This window comes from Ruditapes philippinarum, unplaced genomic scaffold, assembly GCF_026571515.1.
Source record: "Ruditapes philippinarum isolate M1 unplaced genomic scaffold, ASM2657151v2 ctg1112_1_1_1_1, whole genome shotgun sequence".
In the NCBI taxonomy this organism is placed as follows: domain Eukaryota; kingdom Metazoa; phylum Mollusca; class Bivalvia; order Venerida; family Veneridae; genus Ruditapes; species Ruditapes philippinarum.
The window spans coordinates 129,251-143,667 of record NW_026861521.1 but is presented as its reverse complement, the minus strand read 5'-3'; the positions used below and the strand labels follow the sequence as shown (position 1 = coordinate 143,667).

The 14,417-nt window shown below is 31.3% G+C and overlaps 1 protein-coding gene across 1 annotated transcript; it reads right to left on the bottom strand.

The window, feature by feature from the left end:
• Window positions 1-2,494: 2,494 nt before the first annotated feature.
• Window positions 2,495-7,961, bottom strand: LOC132715916 (nephrin-like). The gene is made up of 3 exons (XM_060699030.1): window positions 7,582-7,961; window positions 3,590-3,925; window positions 2,495-3,063 (listed from the first exon to the last, which is right to left on the bottom strand). Exons 1-3 carry the CDS (start codon window positions 7,808-7,810, stop codon window positions 2,705-2,707), a joined length of 924 nt encoding a protein of 307 aa, XP_060555013.1. The 5' UTR covers window positions 7,811-7,961; the 3' UTR covers window positions 2,495-2,704.
• Window positions 7,962-14,417: the final 6,456 nt, after the last annotated feature.

The following is a 14,417-nucleotide window of genomic DNA, read 5'->3' as shown; positions in this document are numbered from 1 at the left end:
TATTTTTGCAAGAATATAGTCTTGACATTAGACACATTAAAGGGAAAGATAATTTGATCCCTGATGCACTTTCACGTGTCTAAAATATGAAAAACAAGATCAACAAGGAAAGGCGGCGTTCAATGAACGCAACCCCCATATGACCCAGCAACAAGAACCAATGGCAACTGTTATTTGCAGTATTTTAAATTAAACATGTATATGATATGATTGATTTTTTTTGTTGTTGTTTACTATTGTTTGTAATACACATATATATGAATGAATGTATAAAATTGTTTAACATTTCTCCTATGTTATTTGTAAGTTACATTGTTTGGATTTATGTAAAAGAAATATTCATTTCATTCATATTTCTTTTTCTTGAAGAGGGGAAGTGTTATGTATGCAACATATTACATGTATATAGTTTGTATCTGACCAGTTGGTATTTCCAATATTATCATTGTTCTATTTTTAGAACATAAACTACATGTATGTACTAGAACGTTCTTAACTGTTGTAGAAAACTCATGCATTATATTTAGATAGAAATTTCTGGAATGATCTTTATTGGTGAAGTTGCTAGATTATGATTACTGTAGTAAATGGAAGACTATTCTAGAAACTTCTTAGTTAATATATATAAGGAGACATTTTTCATTACTTTTACCTTTTTTAAGTCATCAGTGATCTATTAAGTCATCAGTTACCTTTTAAGAAATCAATATATTTGGAGTATTATTCAACTTGGATATTAAGTGAATTATTGGAGCTTGGATTTTAAAATAAATTATTCTTGTGGATTTTATTGTAGGACTTTATTCTAAAGTGTTCTTGGATTTAACTTGGATTTAACTGTGCTATTCAAAAGGATCATTCCAGGATCAGACTAGACATTTGTAATTTTCATTTTTATTTGGACTTCAGGTATTTGTAAACATAATTTGTTATTTTATTCTTTTTTAATAATTTTTCTGTAATAAATTTGTTATTGTTACAAGTTTGTTGCTGGCTTTTCTTTCTCGTTACGCCTGGCTCGTAACAATATGTAAAAGGATATGTCAAATTTTAGTTATTATATGAACAATTTTAAACATTATAGTTTTTAGTTAAGAACATGTTTCAAATGCAGACACTCAATAATGTCTTGAGAATGTTACAATACATTTGAAAAATACATTATTGTCATTTTGAGCCTTAATGAGCTAAACGAAGCATCAAAAGATTATTCATAAATGGATTAACTAAAGATGTTAGGCAGGAAAAACCATTACCATTGAGTTGCATTTGTATGACCATTTAAAACTAGAATTCCTTACGCTTGTCTAAAACATGTATAGCATACAAAATAAGAAGAAATGCTCATTCAAAATTTCAGTATTTTCAATTTTACCCTCTTGAGCGAGGTCGTGGGTACGATTTTATGATTTATTCAATCAAGTACAATTGCAAAACTTATTTAGTTAGCATTTATTTAATGTATAAAGACTTGCAGCAGAACGTAAATTACATAATTAAATTTCTTGAAACTTTGCATATGATAGACAACAATGTAGACCCATTAAGAGTAAATAAAAAATGTGTCAAAACACTATGTTTCATTGTTGATGTATTTGTTGATCCTGTTTGTTGTGATCCATCTGATGGAATCATTGTATTTTGTAAAGTACTTGTATATTGCTTTGCTCCACGAGTAGAAATTTGGGTTAGGGATTCCAGTACTGTCAAAAACAACTGATTTTCTCCCGGGGACAAAACAATCGTACCATTTACTTTAAAATTAGAACATTCTGGTGGGTCTGGAAATACCATGTTATTTAGGACTGTATCTACAAATATACATATAGACTGTTTTCTCCTTAACTATTACTGTAACTTAATGTTAACCGTGCGTCGTTCGTGAACGAAAGGGTAAAACTAACCTTAAAGTTAAGCATGTTTGTTCAAAGTCTAAAAATAAAATAAATGTAAAAAATATAATAGACAGCTCTCGGTCAATAACCATGATTTAAGCACAAAGGACATTATATTTACGTGTAAAAAAAGTTTATATGTGTAAAATTGCATTGCCATAGTGAAAATTGCGAAATAAAGTTAGGAAGTGACTGGATATTTTCTGAGATAAAACAAACAAGTGTTCCGACAAGATTCTTTGTTAATTTATAAATTGGTCTGTTTCAATCAAACATATAATAAAAAACTACCGAGTTATCGCTTCGCTTCATTTTATGTATGTAACATCCGAAAACATTTTACGTTATATATACTATGAGGATATACAGATATTTTCACGTGTCTAAACAGTGAGTGAAAATATATTGTTTTTTTCTGTAGAGTAATCTTTTTTTATATTTTATTTTACTGTCAACAACAACAAATAAACTTGGGACACAACAGTTGGACAGCGCAAAGTAATAAACTGATTATCTATAGATGCATGACTTGATTCAGCTGCGATGACAAAAGCATTAACAACAAAATTATTGTTATTTGTGGTGACGATGAAATAAGCAGTGAAACTATAGACTGACAGAGAAAAAATCTAAAACGTTGTCCCTGAAATCAAATGTGAAGTTAGTTTCCGCCCACTTTCATATTTGTTGTCATATTACTTTTGTTTTTAATAATTATGATGTATTATTGATTGATAAAGCATCATGTACGGTGAAAACTAAATAAAATTAGCTTTTGCTATATGAAGCTATGAATCCTATAACAAATGTCAGTTACAATATCTAGCAAATTTCAGAGCGGTGAAATAATATTTCATAAAAATAAAAGTAAACTTACATAACACTTCAATATTAACAGTTACTGATTGTGTTTTATCAACTGGATGAGAAGATTTGCATGTACAAGATCTATCTTGGCCACGTAAGGCTGAAAATGTGACAGTTTTTGTAACATTTGATTCCACAGAAGAAGTCGACGTTGATCCAGAATTAAAACAGTCCCAAGACAATGTTGCTAGTGGATTTCCTCCCCTGCTTGAGCAAGAAAGTAAACTTTGATTGTTTTCTATAACGTAACATGTTTCAGTGTTATTGAAACCTTGAATTACAGGAGGACCATCTGGTGAATCTATAAATAAAACAGAAAAAAGGTAGAAAAGTTACTGAGAAAACTTTGGAATGTTTAAATTAAAATGTACAGCAATACTTGAAGAAACAGAAATATTATCTTTACTTCGCTACCATGCGCTTTTTTCATGGAATGAAATTCAATATGTTCACTGTCAGTAGGTTTGAACACATTTTAGGAATTTGTCTTATTTTAAATCTTATGTCTTTTTCTATTTCATTTTTCTTCTCCTTTTTCGACTATTTAAGTAAAAACTTTCAGACTGACTGTTCTTTTTGTGACGGTTAAATTAGATACATGGACTTATCATAAGAATATTTGCAAATGATGTTTGTATGTTTACAAAATATTTAAACGCTGTTTAACCAATGTACTTTATTTATTTATTCAATCATAATTTATTTCGTATAAAAATAAACTTATATCTCTTATAAATAGACGTTCATTCTCTATTAATTGCATTTTTTCTTTAAGTTTGGTTGCTATATTTAAACATTATTTTGCAGTTATAGAATGATTTACTTACACTGTACATTGAGCTCCGGTTTTCTGTTAGATACGAGATTATCAACAGAATTTCTAGCAATGCAGTATATTTTCATACCACTGTCTTCTTTTGCCGGGGAATAGCGGAGTGTACTTGTAACATATATCAGATCACCAATAGTAGTGTCTGTTGTTGTGGCAAAAGTCGTTATCTCTATATCATCATTTGTTGTTGCCGTTCTGTTATCTTTATACCATCTCACTGCAGCTTTTGGTTTCCCTACAGATGTTCTGCAAATAAATACTGTTTCTATGTTCTGCTGTATTGTAACCACATTGTTCGTTGGATAAAACATCTCAACAGTCTGTATTGGTACTGAAATAGATAAACTGGAGAAATAAATCTTCCGGAAACCATTTATTCAAAATGATTATTACAAACACAGGACAAAATTTAGTTTGTTCTTTATAATTTAATTATAAAAATAAAATTATTTTATTCATGTTGTGTAATATCTTACAGAATAACTCTGGAGGCATTATATTTGCACGAGTGTTTGTCCTAAGCTAGTTAAAAAATACTGTGTGTTATGGCACAGTCGTAGTACAAACAAAAGCCACACATTTCGTGAACAACAAACAGCCATCATCTCGTTAACAAGATTTGCAATTATAATGACCATGGCTGTGTTTACACAGTATAAGCTTAACATACGCTTTGGATTTGGAGCGTTAACTTTTGCTTTTAAAAGTTGGAATTGTTTTAGAGCTTTTCCCTATAATTTTGGTTGGACTCGAATAGTTATTTAAAATAAAAAAGCGTTACATAATTAATTATTTCTATCATTAGCATTTTTTCAAATTTTTTCCAAAATTCGTATATCAAGGGAACGAATTAAAACTGTATTATGTTCATAAATCATTGAAGATTAGCGGAATACTTTTTCAAATGTTACAATGAATGTCCCTTAACCTTTTATAGAATATATTCCCGGTCTTAAACTCAGCGTTGCATTTTAAAATTTTTTATAATTTTATTATAGCAACAAAATAATATTTTTGATTTCTCAAAAACTTTTTGTCCAAAATTCAGGAGCTGAATAGTTTAGTTTGTTTTTAATTTTATACAACTTTAAAACCCTGTCTTGTTTCACTTTTTAATTTTGATGATGATGGCACAAATGTCTCAATAGCCGGGCTGGTTGTGAAACGATTCCATTTTATGTACTGATATCATTTTTGATGCAAGATGTTGACCAAGTAAAAATTGCAGTTGGTGACGAAACTAGTTTGTAACGTGTCAACGGGATTTTTACTATTATTTGGCCGCAAAAGTGATCGCAAATTAGGATGTTCATGGCAGTCACTAAATTGTTTTTAAGGACTTGCCGATGAAAATACAACGTTGTTCCATACATGGAAACTATTAGAAAGTAACATATGTCCTTGCAAATATAGACTATATTTGCTTAAAAGAATGTCAACAAGAAACTATTTATAGATATTTTTCTTTCAAAAATAATTTAGTTTATGTTTTAATTGATGTATATACTTTACACATGTGTCGTCTTCTATGTTATTGTATAGTGGATATATGTTTATACGTACGTTTATGTTTGGCAACATTGTTCATTTATGATCATGAATAGTTAGTAACGGCTATATGTCAATATATCGGTTATTTCAATAAAACTTAAAGGAAACACCACTTACTTTCTTTCATTAGAATAACTTCCTCATATACATTACTCAATTTAAGGATTTAAGTTAATTGCATTGGATCATCGATTACATTTTAGCTTATTCTCTTTAACATATAATTAATATTTAGTAAAATTTTAGTTTTTTTTGTCAATGTAAATATGAATGCTATTACGTACTAAAAGGGAGAAAGGCCATTGCCTGTACATTCCCGAGAAGTAATGGAGTCGAGGCCCCATAGCGGCCAAGTTTTCATTATTGCTCGTGAATGGACTTTCTGTCGCTTTAAATACACGAACATATCAAATTATTCAATGGGTAAAATATTATTAATAAAGAATTCCCATAATGCACCTTACTTGGTATTTGTTCACTCGATTATTGCATAAAACATTCGACATTACACGATTTTAGTAATGACATGTACCTAAGAAAGGGGCTATTGAAGTGTTTAATCCCCCGACCAGGGTTTCGATAAAGAGGCAATTAAGTGTTTAATTCCCCGACCAAGGTTTTCACGAGCTAACATGGACTTAGATTATTCCGACGATGGCAAAATATTTATCACACAAAGTACACTGAAATTCAGTATGAAAGTTTTGATTTACGTGATGAGGCTAGGGCATTATCGGATCTTTACATCAACCAAACTGTTCTCAGATATATCTGATGAAGTGTTACAACGCAAAACAACTTCTACCATTCCTAGTGAAGCTCCTTCTCTATCTGACAAAAAACCAATTTCTTCTGTCATGAGCATTGAAGAGCGGTATTCAAGAAAAAACACATAAAGACAACAAACAGATTTCATGAACCTATTGCTCACGAGTAACTTCAATACCTACAAAAATGTAGTGTACCCTTTCAACTTTTTTGTTTGCCTTTTCCCCCTTTTTATTTGTTGATTTGTATTGATAATTGATAAGAAAACAAACTTTTTCACTTCAATATTCAGTGAGGGTGTAAAAGTTATCAGCTGAAGAAAAAAAAAACATGGCCCTTGTAGGGCTTGAACCTACGGTCTGCTTGGGTTAAAAGCTGGACGGCATGACCACTACACCACCGAATCTCGTAACTGTGCAGGCCAAAATAATGCATAAATAAATGGTAAATGATTTAAATTATGCATTACTGCCCATAAATACAAAAAGTCTGCTGAAATGATATGTTGTGCTTTCTATTTTAAAGGTAAAATTTCATATTTGTTCATCATGTAAGTAAAGGAAATTAGTTCTTGGATTCCTAAAACTCCTTTAAACCACACAATCTCTTCTTCTAGTGTTACAATTTGGGCCTGGCGCTTTGAATTGTTTACATGATCACGTGCTCTGGATTTCATTAAATAATCAAATGTATTTTAATGTATTTTTTTATTTTCCCAGTTAAAAGAGGGTGGGGGCGTTACATTTCGTATACCAAAGACTACTCAAAAAACAATCGGGGAGGGCTCGGATATAGGAAGTTTCAACGGAAGTCGGTCGTTAAAAATGTTAAACAACTTAAAAATGCATCATTTATTTGTTTGAAAAGTACATTACACATCGTCCAGAATAAACTTAAAGAACGTAGAATTTTATCTTAAACCTTTAGAAAACCCAAAAGGATATGTCTGGTATAGTAATTAATGCATCGGTCGCCACAAATTAGGAGAAACAGTATCTTTAAGGACTCTCCGGCTTCCGGACAAATTATTCTTTGAGAGCTTCCGCGGCATGTCGCTTGTTTGTGACAGAAGTAGTTGAGCAATTTTTATGTGAAGTGACGGGACATAGATCGAATGAAGTTATAAGCAGTTATTAAAGAATAAATCAAAAGAGAAAGTTTAGTGAAACTGTTCAAGGACAGCGTTGTAAAAAGCTCAAGTTAGAAACACTTGAAAAAGTGACGGATTTTGATTATAATTCGGACAACAATATTTTTTCTATGAAAACTTAATATATTTGTAAATTATCTGTGATATCGAATGCCTGTTATGTAAATCCTTCAGAAAAAAATATACTGTTTTGTTGCCTACTCAAAACTACTCAATAAAATTTGCTGTTTTTTTGTTAAATAAATTCCCGACATTAAAACTTTTTATATCAATTTAAGCTTCTAAGACAAATCTGATTGTAATCGGATATAGAATGAATTGCATTGGTTAAATGAAAATTGCAACTACATTTCTTGTCATAGATTGCGTGACTTAAGTTTACACAAACATTCATATTTCTGTCATATCGTAATGGAGAGCTATTGATATAAAAGTGTCCTTTGCTGAAAAATAATGGACACTTGTTGATAGAGATAATCCCAAAAGTGTATTATTATTGTAGATAAATGTTTGTTTACCTTGAACATTGATTGTATTGGTTGCCTCCTCGCTACCGATTGTAGTAAATCCTACTAGACATCTCCATGTGTTACCATCATGAGCACGTGTTACATTTCTGATGGTCCATAATAGTTGTTCATGTGTAGGACAGGTGTAACTGTACATTATTGGATCTGGTTGTTTAGAAAATACAGAACAATTTGCCATCAGAGATCCTACTAAAGTTGATCTTGAGGAAATTATCATTGTGTATGTCTCTACAGTAAGATCTCCGACATAAGAGCATGTTAATATCAATGGCGTGTTCTCGGAAATGTTTTGTGTTGACGGTGTCAATGTCACTTTGGCATTTGGGAAAGCAAACACTGAAAAAATACAGACACATTAATATGCTCTATCTAAGCTTAACGACGCCAATTCAATATATTAACATCAATTGTAGAAAAACATTGAAATAGGCAATTATATAGATACGGTATGTATCATTGATGGAATAACATGAACCTGAACCTAGGAATTATACCTCCTAGCGTACAAATAAATGTCAGTATTTAAGGTTCATTCTTGTATGCATTTCTTCCTTTGCACATAATTTAATACTCAAAACCAATACTTTGAAATAATGACATTTGTTTTCCTTTAGACACTCAAATGCACCGCCGATCAAAGTACAACAAATAAACACTTGTGCTAGTAATGAATAACTTACTTCGTCTATATTTTAATTACATAATTCAGTCACACGTGGATAATAAAGCGATTTAACAAATGCAATGTTGCATAAGTTTGATAACTTTGCAAATACGCCGACTGGTTACTTTCTTAGATATACGCATGAATATGCACTGCCAACAAAATTGAATTACATGGCGGGATGCCGGCGATAGTACTAGCTCCTGCTCGAATCAACCCTATCTCATTATTGAATATAAACTTCCTGTAAAGATTTGTAAATAACACTGTTACCAAAAGAACACGGCATATCATTTGTCACTTTACTTACAGAAGTTCAACGTATTCCAATTCACATATTCATCTCACTAAGAAAAGTCAAAGCCTTTTCCAAGTTGATGTTCTGTACTGTAAAATTCAATAGATATTTAATTTTTAAAACATATATTTAATTACCTTATGACGAAGAAGATAATTCCAAATGGAGAGCTAAGTATATTGTATCTGATAAAACACATTGTTAGGTAATTAGTCCAAACAGTTGAAAGTAAACCAAATTATATAATCGATGTGTCACTAAGCTGTGCTAGTTATACTTTTAACATTTTACTTGGCCACTTGACAATATATGTGAAGTTTAAAATACACTACATTTATCGTTTCACTAAATTAAATTCCTGGTTTCAGCTAGTTATTTTACGAAACATGACAAACACAAACCTGGATCACTGGCTAATTCAAAACAGAGAAAAACATTCAGCACTAGAGAAATAAAATACCAATATATTGTAACGATAAGGCCCATCATTTTACGTCCAAAAATAAACCCTTATCCGAAAACTACTCAAGTACCTGAGTAATTAACTCTTCTTCATGACATCGACTTTAATTCGTCAAAACATACACTGTATGCACAGATAACTTCATTCTTTTAATATTTGCCATGGTTATATTACTTAAAATGACTTATTTTCTACGATGTAGCCGTTATTATGATCAATTAGCCACATGCTGCCAATTTAAACATGGCAGCTGGCACTGGCTAAATTTCTGCCCACTTGAGGTAGGCAGTGACGTCATCGGAGACGATGATGATACTGCCAAGCTAGGCACCCTAGCCAAGCTAGCCACCCAACGTCCGAGACTATAAATAGCAGTCCCAATCTGCTAAAATTGTCAATACCTTCGTAGATAGCCACCAGACCACACCTTTACTATATTGAATATGGATGTATCTCCAGCTACCAGAAAGGTATATGATACTTTGTGCCAGTAATAGTTCATATAGAAGCTTTATATTAAATCATCTAGTTTGGCAGTTTGGCATTATTTTCCATTTATGATAGATCCTGACTGAAGACCAAGTTTCAATAGCCATAATCCCATATTTTATAGTGGTACCCATATACCAGGCTAGAACACCACTTTATTTTATAGTTACCATTTTAGATAAGGTTAACAATAATTAACAGATGAATGTAATTGTAACACGAACAGCAAATTTTAAAATTAAAAGAGAAGCAGTATTGATCAACATTTTACATTAATGATAACGAGCCCATATCTAATCAGGTAAGAGAAGATTGACGAGATGGTGGACTAGAGATAGGCTTTTTACGAAGACCGCTTCACGTTTAGTACGAGGTTCTCATGGCCGAACTTGTTGAGGATCCAGTGTCTTTCAAGAAATTCCCTTTAATCGGACCTGATGTCTCGGGGGTCGGGCGCGATTAGGCCGAATCCTTTCCGCCAAAATCATTGAACTCTGCAATTTGTTTTCTAGGTGTTCTTTTATTGTAAGGTATTTTGAAAATGAGCAAGCAAGAAGTTGTGGACGGATGTATTAGGTCCGTATAGATCCGTGGCAATTCGTTCTTCATTGTATCAATCCGTTCTTCCCTGGATCAGACCTTACTTATTCGTACTAACCCGTACTTATACCGTAGCAGACCGTAGTGTTTCCGTGGTGCGTCCGTCCTGATTCGTGTCGCTCCGTATCAAACCGTGTCGGTCCTTAACAATCAGTGTCTCTCCGGGGGCTTTTGGTGGTAAATCCGTCGGACTCCGTATTCATACTGTTGTGTGTCCGTACTGGAACTGTAGCGGACTACGGAATTTCACATTTCCGTAGTAACCCGTGAACGAATAGACCGTAGCTCTTCCGTGGCATTATCCGTGAATATTTGACCGGGGCATAACGTAGTTGCAATATAGTAATTTAAAAGAAATATTGTATTATCAGTCATTATGTTTCTTTTTATTTAAGTGATTCAAGTATTTATCTGAGAGTTTAGAAATATACTTTACAGAACAAGATACACAAATTATAAGGTAATTTACGGAATCATAAATTAATAAATAGGCCACAAAAATAAATAAATAAATTGCTTTTAATCGGTTAACAACAGTATGAGTGATATAGTCCAAGTAATTAGGGTTTTAAAATAAATATCAAGAATTTCACTTATAAACTATTACAATAATTGGATAGTGTATGTCTCAAATAACAACGAAAATTTTTGACAAAATGCAATATACTCTTCACATATAATTGTTTAGCAACAGTTATGTTTGAAACGATAGCTTAGTGGGCTTTGTTTCCAGAATTTTGGATTAGTTAGGTAGTACGTTCGATCTTTTAAGTTTATTAACATCTTTTATACAGTATCTCTCTTTTTGATTATTATCTTAAAATATCATAATGATAAAGATAACAACAATGTGGAATTGAAATTAAAATGATGCAGAATGTAAGCAGAAAACAAAACCGTTTGATCAAATCGTCCATCGCATTTTTTGATCATTATATGCTGTATAGCCAGATGTATGGTAGAAGTTATTTTGAACAGTAGAACTCAAAATGTTTGAACTTCAGACACAAATATGCTGAAATGGTATAAAAACATGTCTGGGGGTGTCAAAAAAGAACGAGTAGGCCAAAATAAATTTTGCCAAAAACGAACCAGCGTACTTGACCGTATTAAATTATATATTTTAATACAAATAAAGTAATATTTGAATGCACTTTTTCGTTTGAACATGCTACGGACGCTGTCAAATATCTATCGATGTTTTAAATGTTTTGTTCACTGGTCGTATTATCTTTATGCAATTGACATGTAAATAAAGATTTAAAAGCTTATTCTATTCAAATGTCTGAAAAATGATATATCAAATTATTCTTACTAAAAACTGCACAGCGCTGATTGGAAAAGGTGTCATATCATTAGTATTATTGAACGCGTTTCTATGAATATGCATTTGACCTTGTCATGTCACGGCTCATTTGTCGAACGGTTCAATGTGATAAATACTCTCATTTTATGTGTAAAATTGTATAAGAATCGGTCTTTTATTTGAGATCGCACATCGGTAAATCGTTCTACATAGGACAGAATGAAATTCAACTAGCACCTCGTGTGACGAACATGATGGTTACATTCAAGTGTGTTATCTTTGGAAAGCCTGCCTCAAGTTTATATAATGTTCAAAGAGAAAATAATTGCAAGGATAAAATGAAAATAGGACAAAATGACACATAAATAAACAAAGAAACACTTATCTTTATCTTGTAAGATGAAAATAGATAATAGAAAATAGATATTATTTAACAAAACAATATTAATTTCTATCTGTTATAAAGCATCGAGTTAAAAAGATAATACTCTTACAAGCATTTTATAAGAAATTTTGAAAAATGTGATCAGATGAGTGTATTTAGTCTTCAGCGAGTTTCTGATTTTTTTTTTATTATGCAATGATTTTTGTTTCATCTGAATATTCAAACAGTGTTTTTCAAAGGCGCATGTATGTGTCTTAGCTTTTCCAATGTGACCGGTACAGATTATCGTGTTTGCATTTTTAAAGACGTTTTCTGTTTTTTTTAAGTCATATTTATGCACCTTCGCGTTTTTCTTGTTGATATATTTTGTTTTTGTTTGTTTAAATTTTGCTTTCTTGTTGGCCTTGTTTGTATCTCGTGAACGATTTCTTGTAATATATGGTACACTTTGATGATGGTGTGATTTTGATTTCAAAGAACCGTGATTTCTACTTTGCATTTTGTGTATTTCTAATTTTCGCTAAATAACTGTAAAATTCTCCAACTATTACTTCAACAAGCAGCAACTTCACTATGTGTTATCATAATTATAATATATGACAGAAATTCTTAACGATGATATCATACTTTTATGAGGATAAAACATTTGTTAACTTTAAATGTAAGTACAGAATAACAATTGAAATATGTGTTCATAATAAAATGTTATAACTAAGCATTCATTTTAATAAAGTTAATCACTGCCTGTAATATTTCTTCCTCAATATTTTTAAAAATGCTGTTCGTAATTTGCAGATATCAATTCTGTCCAGTAGTAATCGCCATGTTACAAATTTACTGTCACCCTATTAATTTAAGTGATATTATGCCCATGCAATGTAAATGGTATGTGTTTTCCATTTTATAAGAAACGTCACCAGAGTAGTCAATAACTCTCGTTTCCCACACAAATACCTATACATATCCTTTCAAATTACTGGTATGTTCAATTCATTAAATTAGTAAGGTAATCTATTTTATATTTTAGCTTGTTCTTATATTTTACCTGAACATTTTTAATTATCAATTATTGCTCAATCGCCATTACAATAATCTTTTGAAATATACAACTAATTAATCTTAACAGTGAAAAAATGAGCATAATGTCACAAAATATTGTAATGGCCTAATGTAACAGACGCAACATGTTCATCTTTGACCTGGTTATACCACATTCACGACCAGATAATACCCGCTTTATACAAGAATAATTCATAAAGTAAGATAGATTTATTAATAAAGCTCCATGCATAATGACATTCAACACATATACGTTAACAATTTCCATTGTTTTAACATAAGAAATAATTTTTAGACTGAAGTCTTTTATCTTCAATTTAATAATGATATGTGGTTAATCTTATTATCAGCATTAGATTTAGATAAAACCTCAGCATAATTCTGAAAAAGAAAACGTTTCAAAGTGTTTCCGCCCTATTTAATTTTGTAATTGTTCATACGTTGCCCAATCGTTTATATACTGAGTAAGCTCTGTATATTGTTCAGAAGGTTCCTCGTCAATTTTTGCTGCATTATTTTCATAGTGTTCCACTTCGCCTACATTGGTTATATTCCCCGTGTTGTCATTCCCACTGAAATTTATTCATTATATTTATCTATTATGATTAATTTAACTGTATTTGTTTTGCTATCAAAAGGTATCGATTGATGTTTATTAGCAAAGTAACACCTCAAATGTTAAGCACAGATAAATTTTGATAAACAACACTAGACTTACGGTACAAAGTAGAGTAAATTAAAACAGAAAGATTTTCAGAAATTGAAAGAAAGTACGAAAATAAAAGTACGACTTACGTTTTAGAGTTAGATCCATATATGATAGATGATGTACCTAAAATATAAATAATTATTTCCTGATTTGTCTGCACCTAAATTAATTTAATATCAAACCAACACAAAAATGCATATTTGATTAATATTTTTATGAAAAGAAAAAAAAGTATATGTCATTGCAAAAACAAAGGCTTACCTTTCTTAGATATATTTCATCTATACAATGGTTAGACCTGTTGCATATCCAACCAAAACGATACATACTACCCCGAGTATTATTGACATTGTGAACGTTGTTGTCTCTGTACCACTTTTGCAGATGTCAGGTTTGTGATCTGATTTTAAACACATTAGAATAAATAGTTAATAACTTTACTGTCGACCACAATTTATTATTAATGGCAATTCATTATATACTGTACCTCTGAGAACTGTATCATTATGGCATAATTGAACATTAAATAACGTTTCTGCAATTGGGCGCCAATGATTTTACACACATCTTAATGTCACCATGTATGCGGTCTCTCTACTGTTTCAAAAATGTTGGTGATCACCAAAACTGAAAAGCGAAGTAGATCGATTACAGGCAAACAATGCCTGATTCCTACAAAAAAAAAATAATAAAAAAGACAATAAATACAATACATGTCTGTGATGTCTCTGATAAAAATATTATCTGGTCATATGAACCGATTCTGTTCACAGTAGTTACACGATATTTCCCATACTGTTCCTGAGATACATTCAAGATTGTTAAATTTGTCTCCAATCCAGATGATGAAA

What these genes read in the sequence shown, in the direction of transcription:
- LOC132715916 (XM_060699030.1), bottom strand. Translation starts at nt 7,810, where the DNA reads ATGATAATTTCCTCAAGATCAACTTTAGTAGGATCTCTGATGGCAAAT. An exon ending in CAATACAATCAATGTTCAAG is followed by an intron (nt 3,926 to 7,581) that starts GTAAACAAACAT and finishes TATCTATTTCAG; the next exon opens with TACCAATACAGACTGTTGAG. An exon ending in ACCGGAGCTCAATGTACAGT is followed by an intron (nt 3,064 to 3,589) that starts GTAAGTAAATCA and finishes TTTTATTTATAG; the next exon opens with ATTCACCAGATGGTCCTCCT.